The sequence below is a fragment of the Eleutherodactylus coqui genome, chromosome 9 (genome assembly GCF_035609145.1).
Source record: "Eleutherodactylus coqui strain aEleCoq1 chromosome 9, aEleCoq1.hap1, whole genome shotgun sequence".
In the NCBI taxonomy this organism is placed as follows: Eukaryota; Metazoa; Chordata; class Amphibia; order Anura; family Eleutherodactylidae; genus Eleutherodactylus; species Eleutherodactylus coqui.
The window spans coordinates 79515106-79533595 of NC_089845.1; the positions used below are offsets into that span (position 1 = coordinate 79515106).

Below are 18490 nucleotides of genomic sequence, written 5' to 3' on the forward strand. Positions count from 1 at the left end.
TATGGTTTTTATTTGATTTGGTTATGTTTATCATTGATCTTTACTGCAGACAATTTCATCTAAAGTGTATATATAATGGAAACTTCTAGGGATGTTTCTTTCCCACAGTGACCCATCTTAATAGAATCTGTCTTATTCATATAAGAAACGTTCCCTGGCATCCTAGCTAATAGACCCCTTAGTGTACATTAAAAATGAAAAACATCCTACCCTGCAAGTTTCCACTGCAATACTTCAAAGACTTTCTCCATAGTCAAATCTTTACATCTATGGCCAGCTGAGATGGATGATATGATGCACCACGTGACTCCGTGGAACCAGATGGTCTCTTTGGTGAGTCAATGCGTTCTAAAACGGAGCAATCCAGCTGCACTCAAACATTGCATTCTTGTTCTCTATGTCTACTTGTGTGTAAATTTTATTACCGCATTTTGAAGGCGAGGTACGCCTAATGGCCCTTTTACTCGGGACGACGACGATGATGATTGTTCAGAATCTTATGTAAACGCATGCAGCAACTGAAAGATTCTCGTTCAGCTCCTGCATGCAGAAAAGTGAACAACAGCGTTCAAAAGTGAACGACTGCTATTTACACTGAACGGCTGATTGTAGGGAATGGAGGCGGTTGGGGTGTGGGAGAACATTTCCTGCCCCGCTTCACCTCCATTTTAGCAAAGCTGTGAGCGAGCATCTATGGGACCATTAAAACGCCTCTTTGTTTTATTTCGCAAAAAAAAACACCAGTTGGCCTTTTATTCAGAATTTATCAGCATAAACAAACATTTTTATAGATTTTCTATTGAAATGACTGCGCATCAGGTGATTGACGGAGAAGAATGGGAGCACGGACAGTAGCAGCTGTCAAAACAAGCTCAATTAAACCAAAATTAATTACGGTCAATAAAAAGTCAATTTAAATAGTGTCCAGGCAGCTATATGTATTAAAAAAAAAAAGGTAAAATCTTTTGAAGCAAAAATTGATAGAAGACCTTGTTTTATTTTTGGGGAAACAGGGTATTTTTAACCTCTCCCACTTCCCTGCTGTTGTTGGCCTCTGGAGCTGCCCAACACTGTTTTTGATCAAAGCTGCAAAAAAGACTTTTGATTCAAAATGTATTTAAAAGGATTATTGTGACACTAGAATTTCATCCCCAATCCAATGTGCAGATTAGTGAGAGGGTTAAGAGTTTAATTCGTTCCGTGACAGAGCTCTTAATCCAAATGCTCGTATGTCAAAACCAGTTTCCCCATTGAAATGAATGGAAACGGCATTAATCTGTTCTGCCATTCCTTTTAATGGGGCTGCCGGCGGCCCTACTGAAAGGAATGGGCTGCACGCAACCCTGCAGTGATTTTCAGGGAAGGGCTTTAAATATAAGCCCTTCCCTGAAAATCCTCCATAGTATGTGTGTTTAAAAAAAAAAACTGACTTAAATTAAGTGAATTGGTGAGCGCTGCCTGTGATTGGCTGAGTGCTGTGACCAAGCACAGGCAGCACTCAGCTGTCATTCATTGAATGGCTCAGCGCTGCCTGCGATTGGCTGAGTGCCCAGCCAATCAGATACAACTCTTTCAGCAGGTGGAGATTTTAAATCCCCGCTTGATGAAAGAACTTCAGTGCAGTGTAGGGAGAAGATGCGGCTACATGCGGCTGGGCCCCAGTAGCTGCAGAGAGGTGGAAAAAAAATATATATATAGATCTATATATAGTATAGTAATATATTTAAAGCCCTTCCCCAAAAATCACTGCAGGGGTGCCAGCATCCTATTGCTTTCAAGTGCAGTGGCAGCCTCACTTAAATCAATGGCGGCGCTTCGTGATCCTCTGTGGCAGGAGATTCTTGACTCCTTGCGGGGAGCCCCCTTGTCACTGCACACTGTGACAGTGCTATCACAGTGTTCAGTGATGAAGGGACTCCCTGCGTGGAATGCGAAGCAGACTCGTAATCTGAGTTCTTGCTCCTAAATCGGAGCAAAGCTTTGGGAGCGAGCCTGCTCGCAAACTGAGGCACTTGCACGCTGAGGTACCACTGTATTCTACAAAATAATGAAGGTCAGGCTCACACGAAACAAACAAATTTTGAGCGATAATCGTGCAGTGTAAATGCAAAAAAAGTCGCTCCCTATTTCTTCAGTTGTCGTTATCGCTCACTTTCAGTCTGCCTAAAAACTATCACTAGCTACTCGTTCCGTGTAAACGCTCCCCGCTCAGTGCTATACATAGGATTCTCGCTCAGCGCATTACCTGCGATGCAGCAACACGTTTTTCCGTCTAAACTCCCTGCACAATCGCTAAAGGCCTTAGCGGTGACCTCAGCGCATGTGCAGTCGTTTAGACCACTGTCTCCCAAACTCCAGTCCTTGGGGATCCCCAACAGGTCATGTTTTCAGGATATCCTGTAGTAAGAACACCTGTGGTACTGACAATAGTGACATCACCTGTGCAATACTGAGGCAATCCTGAAAACATGACCTGTTAGGGGTTCTTGAGGACCAGACCTGAAAAACTTTGCTTTAGATGGCTGTCGTCCCGTGTAACATGCTTAAGTATTCACTCTGTGAAAGTCAATACTTACGCTCCATTTAAAGTTCTGTCTTTGTCTTAATTGTATTGTCACATTAAAATTAAAAAAAGAAATGCACCTTTTAATGTGGTAGGGGCTAGGCTATCCAACTCAAATAATCCCCCCCCCCCCCCCCCAATAAATAAACCTCTCTATTCCAGGTTTGTATGCTACTAAATGGGGAGGAGAACACTGTAAATGCAGGTTAGGAAACACGACTGCATTTATAGAAAACTCCTGCAGCGTGTCTTTAATAAGGCAAGAGCAGTGCGTGATGACCCGAACAGCTGTCCTAGTGTCTGTACTACACAGCAGATGATTTACTTATTATCTGTGCATACTGTACGCCGCAGCCCTATAAATCCAACAGCTGCAAAATGACCCTAGTGCATTAGTGCATCATGGAAAGAAGGAGTCGATGGTGTGGTATTTTGGGATGGAAGTGGATGAGAAGAGTGTAACCACACGGACTTGTTAGTTGCAACAAAAAAGGATACAATTTGTCAGCACTTCCCAATAGAAATCTATAGGTGCAGATTAAACCACGGCTGCAACATACAATAGAAGCAGAAACCAAAAAGTGGCAACAGCACGCAAAATACATTTGCTATCAGAGGTATACATACATTTAATAAATACTCTAACCGCATTAAATAATGCAAGGTTCTCGGTATGTAATTTGATCAAAGCATATTGGGCCATCTACCAACGTCCCGGTGACCAAGCTTTCAGATGGGTCCAAACGCTAATACCAGGTGGTCTAATCTTAACCTGGCAAAGATGGGTACCTACGTATAAGAATGCCCCTCTCTTGGGACTAAGTGGTGGTAGTTGCAACACTGCTCAGGATTCTCTGGGAATGATCTGTTCCATGACTCAGTGCTTGTGGATAATTGCATCTTTATGTCAGCAGTTGCTCTCTGCCATGGCATTCATAATGCTGACTATATTATGTGAATAGATTTGGATTAAACACTGTGCAGGGCTCACTGGTCGGGCGGGGTAACATCACTCCTTAAGGAGAGCACCAAGAAGGTGAGTGAGGAGACTTGTAAGGCCATGCATGCTCCTCTGGGTAATATGCAAATTAGGCAGATGGAACAATGCCTCTGCAGCGCCACCTATTGGATGGCTGCATTCCTTCAAATCAATGCCTGACCCTCTAGGCTTAAGGAGAGCACCAAGAAGGTGAGGGGGGGATACTTATAAGACCACCCATGCTCCTCACGAGTGTATATGTATTGTGTTTAAAATATGCAACAGACAGCAATTGTGAATGTACATTCATATTTGCTGCCTATGTTACACACCATTATAGGCTACAGGGATTTATTACATACCAAAATAGAAGACGCTGCGTTTTGTTTCACATGTGTAACAAAAAAACAGAGGTGTGAGTGGCCTAAAGGAAATCCAATGGTGTTTTAGCACCGCGTATTGCACACCTAATACATGGAAGACATGCACTCTTAGAGAGAGTGGTCCATTTATATTTGTGGATTCAATTAGTTTGAAGGAAAATGGTGGTCAAAAAAGCTAAAGGCCCATTTAGACACAACAGTTATCTATCAAAAGATGTATTTTAAGCGATAATCGTTGCATGCCTTTAAGCACAAGGTGATCGCTTAAACATTAAGCGATCACTTTGCACTCCGAGGGGGGATGCAGAAGACAAGCGGGGCTTGTCTTCTGCATCCAGTTCTCTGTTCAGAGCACCCAGCTGTTATACAGCTGAGCACTCCGAGCGGGGTATGCAGAACACAGCTGAACTGATGTGTTCTTCATACCCCGGCTGTTCATGGAGCGCTCAGCTGGTATGCAGCTGTGCGCTCCTTGCTGAGTATGATGAACACAGCTGGACCGCTCTGTTCTTCATACCCCGGCTATTCATGGAGCGCTCAGCTGGTATGCAGCTGTGCGCTCCTTGCTGAGTATGATGAACACAGCTGGACCGCTGTGTTCTTCATACCCCGGCTGTTCATGGAGCGCTCAGCTGGTATGCAGCTGTGCGCTCCTTGCTGAGTATGATGAACACAGCTGGACCGCTGTCTTCTTTATACCCCGCCTGTGTTCAGAGAGCGAGATACAGCTGAAACAATAGTATCAGCTGTATCCCGCTGTGAATTCCTGATAACTGATAGCATGCTGAAAGATCAGCGACTGCTTAATGAAAACTGAACGAGGTCAGTGCAGTTAGACACAACGATTATTGCTCAAAAGATGACTTCTGAGCGATAACATTGTGTCTAAATAGGCCTTAAGTCTTTTGTAGCCAAAGCTATTGGGCTGAAATGGTTTCTTTGAGACATATGGGAGTTTAATCTCATACTGCAAGTATGGTAATATTAAGGGGTATCAATCCTAATGATAGTCTATTGGTGGAGGTCTGCCACTCGGGATCTCTACTGATCAGCCGGTCCTCCAGCCCCCCGTCAGTACAGCAGAGTCAGACGCCTGCATCAGTGGTCAGAGCTGGAAGTGTAATAGAAAGGAAATCGATAGGAGCGCTGCCTTCCATTACACTTTCGGCTCCAGATGTGTAATAGAAGGCATCGCTTCCTTTGACTCTGGAAGCAAAGCCTTTCTATTACACTTCCAACTATAACCACCGATTCGATTTTTCTGTGTCAACAGCAGGCTTAAGGATGAGCTGATCGACAAAGATCCAACGCAACTAGACTTGTGCCAATCAACTATCATTACTATCGATGACCTATTCTCAGGAAAGGCAAACGCCTGGAATATCCCTTCAGGAATAAAATGCACCCTTGTTTCAGGGCAAGTTTCACCGTGTATCTACTGGTCCCCATGTTTTCATCAGGCCATTCGGGCTTTCCCGTAGTTCGGATATTTTTTTTCTCTGAGATGGTGGGAAGTACATAGAATTACATTTAAAAATGAAAAGCCTGCAGCGGCAAGCAAAGTACAATGAAACCTTTGTTTAAATTCTCTCTCTGTTAATTTCAGGAAAAACTGAACCTCCGTGATGGTCCAAATGATATTGTCTTTAGCATAACTACACAGTACCAAGGCACGTGCCGCTGTGAAGGTACCATCTATCTGTGGAGCTGGAACGACAAGATCATCATTTCTGACATTGATGGAACAATAACAAAGTAAGTGTTTCTACAGTCGGCATTCAACAGGCAATAATTAATTGGCTCCAGAATGGTCATTGTATGTTGGAACCAGAACTGTATGCAAAACTAGTAATTGGTCTAAAAGCCCCCAAAAGGAATACGAAATAAAGATTAAAGATAAATAAGCAGATGCCAGACGTAGATAAAGTCCTGCTGGATGATGTAAATCACTTTCTACATTGAGGACGGGCGCCGCTTCAGGGTCCTGTACAGAAGACTCAGTGCTGCGCTCACCTGCTGTCCAAAGTTACCCCTCCACACAGGTAGAGCAGTAGAGAGGTGCTGCTAGACGGCCAATCAGTACATTTCACCGCTGTTTAACAGGGAAGTGCTGATTGGCTAGATTTTCCAGCAAAGTGCACGTGCGGCAGATCTGCACTGTCTGCCATTGGATGCGATTTAACCCCTTCCCTCCCCATTTCGTAAGGGTATATCATGGGAGCGGGGTGCTTCCCGTAAAATGACGTACCCTTATGTCATAGGAATAGCGCGAGATCATAACTGATCTCGCGCTATCCCTCAGCGGGAACCGGCTGTCAGTCATAGCCACCCCCGCTGCAGCAGCGGGGGTGCATTGGAGATGCGCCCCCCCCCCCCCCCCCCCCGCTGTTAACTCCTTGCCTGCCGCGAGATCGATAGATAGATCGCGGCATGGTAAGGGTTCACAGAGGGAGCACACTCCCTCTGTGAAGTTGCCGGGCTCTCGCGATATAATCGCAGGGAGCCCGGCCTGTTGCCATGGCAACAGGACGCCAGATACTGACGTCCTGTGTTGCCAGTGTCTGGGATCGCTATATAAGCGATAATGCCTTATCACAGCGATCATCAGTGCTTTGCTTTAAGTCCCTCAGAGGGACATAGTGTAAAAAAAAAGCTAATAAAAAATGTACAAAAAAGAAAAATGTAAAAACCTGTGCTTTTTGTGCTTTTTCTCATATTGGCATAAAAAAGAATTAAAATGACACACATTTGGTATTGACGTGTCTGTAACGACATGTACAAAAAGTTGAACACGCTTTTTATTTTGTACGGAAAAAGCTTTTAAAAAAAAAACACTAAAAAACAGAGGCAAAATTCTAATTTTTTTGCATTTTGCCTCCCGAAATATGCAATAAAAGTGATCAAAAAGGCTTATATTCCCCTAATTGGTACCAATAAAAACTACAGCCCTCACAGAGCTCCGTACGTAGAAAAATTTACAGGACTTTGAATGCAGCAATATAGAAAAAAAAGATTTCACAGAAAAGGGTTTTTACTGCAGAAAAGTGGAAAAACCTAAAAAAATTTAAGAATTTTGGTATCGTTGTAACCGTACCGACCCGCAGAAAAAAATGTATTTTATCATTTATGCTGCATGATTAACGCTGTAAAAAAAAAATCCCATTGCAGAAGTGATGCGTTTTTCTCTCCCAGTTATCATTAAAAAAAAAAGTTTTACAATATAGTCAATATACCCAAAAAGGACACCATAAAAAACTACAGTTCGCCACGCAAAAAACAAACCCTTATGCGTCCGCGTCGATCGAAAAGTAAAAAAGCTATGGCTTTTGAAAAATGGAGATGAAAATCCGCCAAAAATCGTTGCTTCCTTAAGCCCAAAATAGGCCATGTTATTAGGCAAGTGACAGATTCTCTTTAACCCCTTAACCCCTTGAGTGGCACGCCCGGAAAATTTCCGGGACGAGCTCCACTGCTCATAGCAACATAGCCCGGAAGATTTCCGGGCTATGTATCACTATGGGAGCTGCAGAGCACAATGCCACAAGCTGTGACAGTGTGCTCTGCCTGCACAGTCCCACACAGAGCAGTGCAAGGGCTTTGAAAAACCAGCAGAAGATATTGCCGACATGTCGGCAATGTCCTGCTTTGTTTACAAGTTGCCATAGAGACAGTCGGCTTGTCAGAAGCAAGCCGATGGTCTCTGTGGCAGGGAGAGCTGGTTGTTAGCTGTCAGAGGACAGCTAGGTACTAGCTCTTACAGCAGAGATCAGAGAAAACCTCCGATCTCTGCTGTGTTAACCCTTTACATGCTGCAGTCTGTGACTGCAGCATGTAAAGGGCTGTCACTGCAGCATGTAAAGGGCTGTCACCATCGGACCCCCAGAATGTGATCAGGGGTCCTGATGGGTCCCTGTGGAAGTCCCCTAAAGGGACAAAAAAAAAAAATTTTTTTAAATTTAAAAAAAAAAAAAGGTAAAAAATTATTAAAAAAATTAAAAAAACACTTGTCTCCCTTTACTTTGTAAAAAATCAAAAATACAATCGCACATGTGGTATCCTTGTGCGTCGTAATGACCCAGAGAAGGAAGTTAATACATTATTTAACCCCTTAATGACATGGCCCCTTTTTTTCTTTTTTCCCCATTTCTTTTTTTCCTCCCCCCTGTTTAAAAAATCACAACTTGTCCCGCAAAAAACAAGCCCTTATATGGCCGTGTCAATGGAAAAATGAAAAAGTTATGGCTCTTGAGACGCAACTGCAAAACTAGTTGAAATTCAATGATTAGACCATTTTAAAAAACCTGCCCTGGTGGGCACGACAGGGTGGTAGGAAACCTGCCACTCAAGGGGTTAAGGGCCCTCTCACACCTGCGCATTCTACTAGTATTACGCCGTACCAATCTTTACATTACTTGCAATTGTGCCACCCGCACACAGCGTGCAAAATGAGCGCACAAAAAATAAGCGCCATGCATGATCTTGGTGCATATTAAGGGCTTATACATGCCACGGTGATGGCAATTGTTGGCAGACAGTAAGTCACTGCGTACTGCAGCGTGGGAGCCCCACGCACGGTGTGCTGCCAAAGGAACGCTCGTCTAGGAACATTTAAAGTGCTTTAGGGCCAACTTCTTTTTTTATACTGGTCCACCGAAGTCCACGTGTCGGTTGACAGCGGACTCTCTTCAAAGTCCTGTGTGCTCACTATCCTATACAAGTCTATGGGAGAGCATGCGCACAGCACTCTGAAAAGAGACAGATTGTCATGCCCCGAATAGATTTCAGCAACTGGAACCAGGAAGCGAGTGAGTATTATATATATATATATATATATTCTCAATCACCCGGCTCCCTGTCACTTCAGCTCATGGTACCATAAGTTTAAGGTGCTTTAGGCAGGTGATGGCTTCCCTTTAAAGTTACAGCGGCTGAGGAAAGCATCATTGTGTGTTGAGAGTATTGTATCCCGAGGTCACTGTAACTTCAGGGATCTCTTAATAGACTCTAGTGGCAAGATGGTGACCAAGCATATACAAAGTCCATGTATGTGCTATCTGTAAACGTGGTCTTGGTAACACTTTGCTCTGGTGGAGTCTACTCATCACTTCCCACACACAGATTATTCACTGTGGGAACAGATTCCAGTACTACTATTAGACTGCTGCTCCAAACCACATGACCTCATTCAGTTTTACTGTACATTCATCCTGGGCTTTTTCCCCCTTTTTTTTTTTGGCTCTTGTAAATGTCTGTAGCATTAGATTAACCCCTTAATGACCAGCTTTTTTTTCTTTCTTTCATCCCAGTGTTCCTAGAGCTAAAACTTAAAAAAAAAAAACCACCTGTTGACAGTTGCAGGAGGGCTTGTGTTTTTAGTGGGACAAGTGTGTTTTACTCTTATTTGTAATGTTTAATGTGCAGTTTAATGTATTGAAAAACTTTGACAAAATTCTAAGCTGGGCGAATTGGAAGAATGAAAATCTGCCATTTTTGGGGAATTTTGCTTTTACGGTACAGAAAAAATGAGAAGTTAACTTTTTTTATTCTGCAGATCAGTACAATTACAGCGACCTATTAATTTTTTAATAGTTTGTCTCTTACTACTTAAAAACAAAAGTTTGCATTTAGTCTTCACTATTTTTTTCCTGTCAATAGGGCTGCACGAAGGCTTGTTTGTTTTTCAGAGTGAGCTGTAGTTTTTATTACCCTTAGGGTACATGCAACGATTTGATCACATTTTTATTTAATTTTTTTTTTGGTGAGGAGCTAAAAAAATGCCGTTCTGAGATTAGATTTGTGTTTGTTTGTTTGTTTTTCTTATGGTGGTATACACCAGCTCACCAGAATGCCTGTCTAGTTTTGTGCATCCATGCCAATCCCCATAGATTATTGATTGCTAATTATAATTAATTAACAATGCAGGAGGACCTGGCAATCACTATTTAAAATCTATTGGAACAACTTCCTGTGATACAGATGAAGGTCACATCAGCTGGCCGGGGTTTGGGAGGGTCAGCAATGTGGCATCGGAGGAGGACCCCTTCCAGTTAGCTGCTTGGCTCCTATTGCGGCTGTATGAAACAGCTGATGGCTGTTGGGTATGGAGTGGCCTCTGCTCCCGGCCTGCTCTGTACTAGTCCTGCAGTCAGATAATGTACATATAGATCATTTGTTGTTAAGGAGTTAAGGTTTGTAAGGGTTTCTCGAGCTCTTGGGTAAATCTGGGAATCATTAGTTTGGTGATGGTAATTTCCTGTAATTGTGATGTATCTAGAATTTGATATTTTATGGATAAAATAACCTCATGCTCAGATGAAATTTTCCATCTTTATTACATTATTAAATGCTTTTCCCAAACCAATCCTGGTCCGTATGATTAGTTAATTTACAATCTGTCTTCTGTCCTATGAAAATCGGTGTGGACAGAGGACGGCGCATATCTAAATGGTTCCAGGTCATTAATCCTACATGCTCTTTGCAATGTATTTTCATGTTCACTGTAAAAATATTTGACTATGGTATTATAATTTCTCTGCTTGAAGCGTGATTTACACCTAAAGATTCAAAAAGAACCATCCATACGCTTTTAATTAAAAAAAATAAAAAAAAAGCACCTTGGAGAAGTTTGTCAATTTGCTGCAAAGCTCAGCATGCAGTTACATCTCAGGCAGATATACAAAGTATTAAGTTATGGTTGATTAGATGAATGGTCTTGCTACCTGAGGCCCTAAAATTAATCTCCCCCCGGCCTATAAAAAGACTCCCAGCAGCTACTTGTGTAGTGGACATCTTTTGCTTTGTGTGGAGCTTGTTGACTGCTAAACGCCTCTACAATGCCTAGTCTTTTTTATAGCATGTTTTCATACCTACTCAGGGCTCTTCCTCAGGCTTAATGCCTGAGGAAGGACCCTGAGAGGTTCGCAAGCTCGCTATAACATGTATTTTTGTTAGCCATTAAAAGGAATCGTACCTACAACATTACTTGGTTTCTCTTACTGAGAACAATCACACTTCTGACTACTGGAACTTGTTAGTCTATGCTTCTCTCAGTTTGTGTATTTTTAAAAATGGGTGGATATGGTACCAGTCATGTCTTTAGAATTTACTGACTAAGTGGTGATGTTGTGGTTATGGCATATATTATAAGTTACAATACATCCCACCTCCTTTCTTTCTTTTTTTATTAAATATTTTGATTTTCATTACTTTTCTTAGGCTGGATGCACACGACCGGGGTCTGAATCCGGATGCAGGATCCTGCAGTGGAATCTGACCCTGTGCCCGGCCAGTGACCCTGCATACCTGTCAGTAGTCATCTTTGCTGCGTATGGTCCGGACGGCTTGTCGTCAGACATGCACAGGACAAGTTTTCCTGCGCCGTCGCTAGGTGATGACATGGAATCCGTGACCTGTCCGCAATGTTAATCGCAGACAGTCCGATGGTCGGATGGCTTTCATTGACTTAAATAGAAGCCGTCCGTACAGACACTGCGCTAAAACACAGCATGCTGGGATTTTTCCTCCGCTAGTGAAAAATCACAATTTATTTCTACTCGTGGAAAGAAAAAGACGGTTTTCCATGGCATGCTATGGGAAGGTAATTGCTGCGGAACCCAGAGGCAGATACCCGCTTCGGATTCCGCAATGCACATCCGGTCGTGTGCAGCTGGACTTAGTTAACAAAAACTTCAATAAAAACAAAAAGCGTTGTTCCCTCCCTTGAGTCTCTCTCGTGTATCCAATATATAGATAGTCCAGCATCCTGAGTAAACAGCGGGAAAATTAGCTTTACAGGCCCCACATGTTATCGTGGAATGTTAGTGAATGTAACTCCATAGAATAATAAGGCAAGATCTAGAACGATGTTGATAACATTCATATCTCTATGGACATGTTTCTAAATCCATCATCTCTTATTTAAGGTCGGATGCCTTGGGTCAGATTCTGCCTCAGCTCGGGAAGGACTGGACTCATCAGGGCATTGCCAAGCTCTACCACTCCATACATGAGTATGTATCTGGTTTCCTGTGCTAAACTAATTCCTTTATTTAGACAACAATGAGGTCACCATTACGGCTTCCATGGATACCAGGATGTTTGTGTCAGCGCAACGTTTCCTACAGAATTTGTTGGCCCTTGAGTATCCATTAGCAGTATGATATGCTAATCTGTCAGCTGTGCCTGAAGTTAGATTATTCATCCCATGTCTGAGATGACTCTCCTGCTGATGAATCATATGGTATCGGGTCGAGTGATATCACAATTCTTCAGCTCTTGCTTTTCAAGAATCCTGTAAAAAAAGTTGCAGGGTTGTCTGTATTGCCAAGATCTTATGAAGCGTACTGTACTTGTAAAGTCAAAAAGGTTTAACAGTTAGATCTGTAATAGAGATGAGCGATCATACTTCCTCTCTCTCAAGTAAATCGCCTTAACATTGCCTTTTTCGAGTACCTGCTGGCTCGTCCCTAAAGATTGGGGGGGCTGGGGCTTGCAGAGGGGATCGAGAGAGATCTCTCACACTCCACCCCGCTTCCCTCCGCCGCCCCCCCACAGCCCCCCCAAATCTTCAGGGACAAGCCAGCAGGTACTCGAAAAAGGCGATGCTCTCGAGTAAATCGCCTTAACGAGTATGCTCGCTCATCTCTAATCTGTAACATTACTGCTCATTTTTTTATATATTAACTTTCCAATTTCAGGAATGGATACAAATTTCTGTATTGCTCTGCCCGTGCTATTGGCATGGCAGACATGACTCGAGGCTACTTGCACTGGGTGAATGACCGAGGCACTATACTTCCTAGAGGACCTTTAATGCTGTCTCCAAGCAGCCTTTTCTCTGCATTCCACAGGTATTTCTTTACCCGGTGCCAAAAACATCGCTCTTCATTGCACATGCAGTACCAACATACTGTTTAGTCCCTGAGCTATAGTGTCACAATGATGGTTAAATTTATAGTGTTTTTTTTTTTTTTTTTTTTTTTTTCTCTTTTGCGGTCTTCTTTTTGGTCAGCTTATTGAAGCAGCTGACTTTTGCAATGCGAGCTGCCATCATACAGTAGACCAGCTACTTTGAATAGTTGATGGTTTACACTTCACTGACACTTTGTGGTCTCTTCTAGGGAGGTCATAGAAAAGAAACCCGAAAAGTTCAAGATTGCCTGCCTCAATGATATTAAAAACCTGTTTGGGCCACATCAGCAACCCTTTTATGCTGCTTTCGGAAACCGTCCTAATGTAAGTACTACAGGTGAAACGCTACACTTCTCTCCTTGTAGAGATGGCTTCAGATACTGTATACCTTACATTTCTGTGGTCCGGTTTAAACTACCCATACAAGAGAGATGCCCTCTTTAAAGTCATCTCCTGATACACAGTGACACAAAACATCATTTTTTTGGGTTTTTTTTTAACCACTGGGCCGTGTTTTGACATAAATCTAATCCATAGAAATATCATCGTATGTAAGGCCGAAAAAATACATTGTCCATCCAGTTCAGCCCATTACCCTCCAATATTGATCCAGAGGAAGGCAAAAAATCCCAATGAGGTGTAGAAGCAAATTTTTCTAAATTCCTTCCTGACTCCAATCTGGCAATCAGAATAATCCCCAGATCAACAACCCTTCTGAAGTAATCAGTGAGTATAACATGTAATATTGCACTCAAGGAAGGCGTCCAGACCCATTCTTGAAATCTCTTTCGGAGAGTTTGCCATTACCATGTCCTCAGGCAGAGAGTTCCATAGTCTCACTGCTCTTACAGTAAAGAACCCCCTTCTATGTCTGTGTAGAAACCTTCTTTCCTCGATGTAGAGGAGGCCCCCTTGTCACAGTCCTGGGTATAAGTAAATTAGACCAATTGGCGTGTCCTGTGGCAACCATTCATATTATTCAATACTTTTATATTTTTGTGAGGGAAGGATGTAAGAATCTTCCATTTTTAATTGTTCTGAGAGCAAAGAGGGACATTGGGATGTTCATTTACAATTGAGTGAGGTTGGGCATGCATGTAGAGTGAATACAGCACTACTTTGATCATTATAACAGTCTGGTGGGAGCGATGATGTTCAGCAGAGCTCTCAACATATAAAAGTATAACTGAAGACTTTTTACGTTGCAGCATACAACAAAGGCTTTTAGGAGCGTGTGTGATAAATCTACAAAGCTGTCACTTATACGCGGTCTGGTGTATGATATGCCTTACATTATCTGCTATGTATATGTACATGCCACTCTCCAAAGAGAATTGTTATCCGCTATGATACGGGGGCGAACAGACGAGCAGGGCTGCTTTTCTCATTGTTCGTTCTTGAACAAAAGTGGAACGGTGCCAAAGGTTATCAAACACAGGGGATCCCCCTGGAAGTTTATGTAGTCTTCCAGCGTCTTCACATTTCCCCATGACTCAGTATTTCCTGAGGCCCACGCCATGGGAATAGAAGTTATGTCTCTGGCCGGCCGGCCAGCTTCTGTGTTGAAATGTTTATATCTGGATGCTTTTTAAAATACTTTCCTTCAGTACGAACCGTTAACCCTGGCTGTACCACGGTCTATGGCAGATCACATGACTTGTATCACATTTACGTTGCGTTGTCTTGCAGGATGTTTTTGCTTATGTGAAAGTTGGAGTTCAAGACTGTCGAATTTTTACTGTGAATCCAAAAGGAGAATTGATACAAGAGAGGACAAAGGGGAACAAGACAACGTAGGTCTCCCTCCTTGATGTTGTATCTTGGTGGGCACGTTGTGTGCATTTTGGGTGTATTGTATGTGTTACATGAGTAAGGCTTTTAATTGATCTACTGAATAGAACCACAGCATTGCTCTGTGTGCTGAAACACAATTCATCTGTTTTGTGAGCCATCATTTTAAAATGTAAATATATTATACACTGCCTGAGGGTAATTTTTTTGTTTATTTTTTTTCTTCCTTCGCTTATCTGACATCGTCATGCTGAACTTCATGACGAATTTTGGTTGATCCATTATTGATTGTCCCCTTCATCCATTGTATTTTACATAACCTAGTTCAATCCAGCTTGATCAGTGTTAGACCATGGACAGTTTCACACGGCTGAGAATAACGCACCAGTTTTGTGCGTTGTAAGACTCGTGCAGATATGATCTCCTTTCTTTTGAATGGAGTCTTAAGGCCTATTTAGACACAACGATTATCGCTCAAAATCTGTCTTTTGAGCGATAATTATTGTCTAAATGTGTTCATCTTTCACTATTCGGCCAAACGACTATTGTCAGTTCTGCTTGAAAACCGTCCTTCAGCAGAACAGCTGATAAGCAGGACTGCACCTTTGTTCTGCCAGGGAAGAGCTGGTAACAGCTGATAACATTGTTACAGCTGTTCTCCCTTCTCAGCCCTGCTGGCAGAACAGCTGATAAGCAGGACCACACGCTGTGTCTGCTGTCCATGATGCAGAATTCTCCAAGGGAAGCCCATGGCTAAACAATGGAGCTAATTACAGAGCTCAGACCTCCTGCTGAGTTCTGTAACCACTCCCAGAATCTCATTTGCATGCAAATAAAGCACTAATAGCAATTATTGCCTATTAGTACTTTATGCAAAACGATTGCTGATCTTTCAATCTTTTGAAAGGTGTGTGAGACTTGGCCCATACACCTAAAGGTCCATTTGCACGTCCTGATGATCACTCAAATGACAGTTTGAGTGACAGCTTTGAGCGACTATTTTGCATAAACTATTAAGTAGCTACTCAACTACTTAAGAGCAATTAAGGGTGAAAATGAAGCCTGAGTTGAAAACCGTTAATAGCCCGAGGGCTCTTATCTGCATTCAGATCCTTTGTTCTCTAACGGGAAACAATGCTATGAGCACTCCCCATGGAGAACTGCTGATAAGGCTGAATGGCGATTTTTAGGTTGGACTGAATTTAATGATCAGTTAGCAGGGCATGATGGGTGTACATTTAGATGCAACGATTATCGCTAAAACGATCGCCTCTTAGCCTTTTTTTAAAAGCAATTATTGCTCTGTGTAAATGGGCCTTAAGTGATGATTTCCCTCACTGTGATGCAGTGAGGTAAACATTAGCTGCATGTTCTATTTTTTTGCATTCCTCAGAACGCATCACCCATTGCTATCATAGCGTGCGATGTACATGTGAGTGCAATAGGACCTTTCAATGCTCTATCACGTGTGAAACTTGTGTTAGACTATCAGAATTTCACAAAAGGAATGCAAACCGTATTTTTTTTTTTTCCACCTGAAAATCGCCTTGCATCTGCAGGTAAAATGCAGGTTGATGAGCACAATATCGGACAGAGTTTCTTGACTTCATATCGCGCTCGGCCGTGTAGGTAGCCTTACATGATGGAATTTATGTTGGTTGTAATAAATTGTTAAATCTTCATAATTTAGTTACAATTTGACTTGAGCCTATGTTTTCTCCCCTCTTCTCTCCAGGTACACCCGACTAAGTGAGCTGGTTGAGTACGTGTTTCCTCTGCTGGACAAGGAGCAGAGTTGCGCTTTCTCTTGCCCAGAGTTTAGTTCTTTTTGCTATTGGAGAGACCCACTGCCTGAATTGGACCTGGCAGCCTTGACGTAAATGGCGCATGAGCATGTCTGGAACTGTTGGCGGACATGAAGACATTTTGGTTGGGAAGCGCTTACCTGGAGTATTACTGACGTGATGAACCTGCATTATTGTCTGTTGTTTCCAATGCCTTGATCTCACTTTGTCTTACAGTTGGTTAGTAATTTGTAGCCAGTAAAGATATTGTATCCTATTGACATATTCAGGGAAAACGTTAGAGAAAAGTAACTTTTTTTTTTTTTTTTTTATTACAATATCTTAATTCACTGTAATTTAACTTTGTTCTCATTGGAAGATGCATTGCACATTTTATCTTGTGTTCAAGCATACCTTGAAGTGTAATTGTCTTTCTCTATCATGTTGTGCCTCCTTGAAATTTTCATCCTTAAAGCCATTGGGGTGTAGCGTCTATTGCAGGGCAATACGCTTCAGGACCCACAAGCAGTAAAGACTTTATAAGTGCGAAGTGGAAATAGCACAGTGTGCAAGTATTGTTTCCTAGAAGACGATTGGTCCTTCAGCATCTGTGAAAATGCTTCATCCAAATATGTATAACAGTGCAATTATTTATTTTTACCTGCATTTCAAGCCACTAAAACATATAGAATGTTTAAGGCATTTGTGTGCAATCTTTCAGTTTGTTTGTTTTTTTTGTTTGTTTTAGGGTGTTTTTGGTTATTTTTCTCTTTTTTTGAGACTTACTGGCCATCCACTTTTGTTTAAATTTGTAACCGTTAAATATTTTGCTTTAAAATTACATTTCATCTTCATGGTAATGAATGTTCGCTGTTTTACTCAATGAAGAAATGTCTGCTGGAGAGGTTTTGTGCAAAGTACTTTTTACAAATGGTATCTCTAGGGAATATTGCAGACCGTGATTATTCCTTTGCTTCCTGCAGCAAAACTCCTAAAGAAAAGCTGGACAGCTCCGTACATTGCACAGTGGCCCAGGTTGGTACTGCTGGGTGAATCTTGGCCTGCAGTACCAACCCAGTCCACACTGCCATGTACAGAGGTGTCTGCTTCCTGCAGCAAACTGTCTAGAAGTGGAACAACCCGTTGACTAGGCCAAGACTAGAAAATAAAGGCTTTGCTGTTTTTTTCCGGAAACTGCATTATGTCTGCCCATAGGCTGCCCTTGGAATTGCAACCAATCGGCTATTGCGATTCATTTGTTTGGTGCAAGTTTGACAGCGGCTGTAAATGTCTGATCAGCTGCTGTGATTTAGTGCTAATCTTAGAGCCATGTCGGTCATCCATGATTGGTCATCTGTTTAAGCCTCACCTGTATGTTAACTAATTCCATTTGCTATCCTCCAGTAAATTCCTCAACCCATCCCCTATAAGCGTTTAAAATGGTCTGTATAAATAATTTTTTTATAGTACTTTATAGAAATGTATATAAAAGCTGGAAAAATGAAGCTGCTTATTCTGCAAATATCAGAATTCTGCACTAGCAGCAATGTAACCTAATGCCAAATATTGGATTAAGATAAAAGAGAAGTTTGGAAGGTTCGATTTCCTAATTACAGGGTACAAGCCAACATTGCCTGACTAACCTCCACTTCACTGGTGCTGGCTGTGGTTATTTGCAGAAAGTGTGCAATAAATTTTCCTTACAGCCAGTAAGAACTCATTCTGCACATTTCTTTCCTTTCTGAATGTCCCGACTTTACTTACGGTATGAGTCTACTTTTACATGGTGAAAAATTTGTGAAAAGGATTCAATTGTGGTAGGTATCCTGTTCAATGCTATCCGAATAAAAGTGTTCAAATATTTTATATATCTCACGTGTCTTGTGCTTGATTGGTGGGATGATGTCGTGTCAACATGTGTACAGATTTATCTAAGTTTGGATACCTCCTACAAATGACCTTCAGAGTTGCTGTGGAGGTTAACCCAATACACAATGCTACCTGGACTTCAATGGTTAGTCCGGGGATTTAATTCAAGATATTTCCGTGTTTTAGTGCTTCTATTGAAGGAATTTGGGAG

General features: G+C 42.1%; 1 protein-coding gene across 1 annotated transcript in view; it reads left to right on the plus strand.

Moving 5' to 3' along the window:
* The window catches only part of LPIN2 (lipin 2), a 63266-nt gene extending 44986 nt beyond the window's left edge, over positions 1 to 18280 (plus strand). Inside the window, exons 15-20 of the mRNA XM_066579606.1 lie at positions 5532 to 5680; positions 11848 to 11934; positions 12622 to 12774; positions 13045 to 13159; positions 14525 to 14628; positions 16362 to 18280. Coding sequence (XP_066435703.1) covers positions 5532 to 5680; positions 11848 to 11934; positions 12622 to 12774; positions 13045 to 13159; positions 14525 to 14628; positions 16362 to 16506 — 753 coding nt within the window. The 3' untranslated portion in view covers positions 16507 to 18280. The remainder of the gene's footprint in view (positions 1 to 5531; positions 5681 to 11847; positions 11935 to 12621; positions 12775 to 13044; positions 13160 to 14524; positions 14629 to 16361) is intronic.
* The last annotated feature ends 210 nt before the right edge of the window (positions 18281 to 18490 follow it).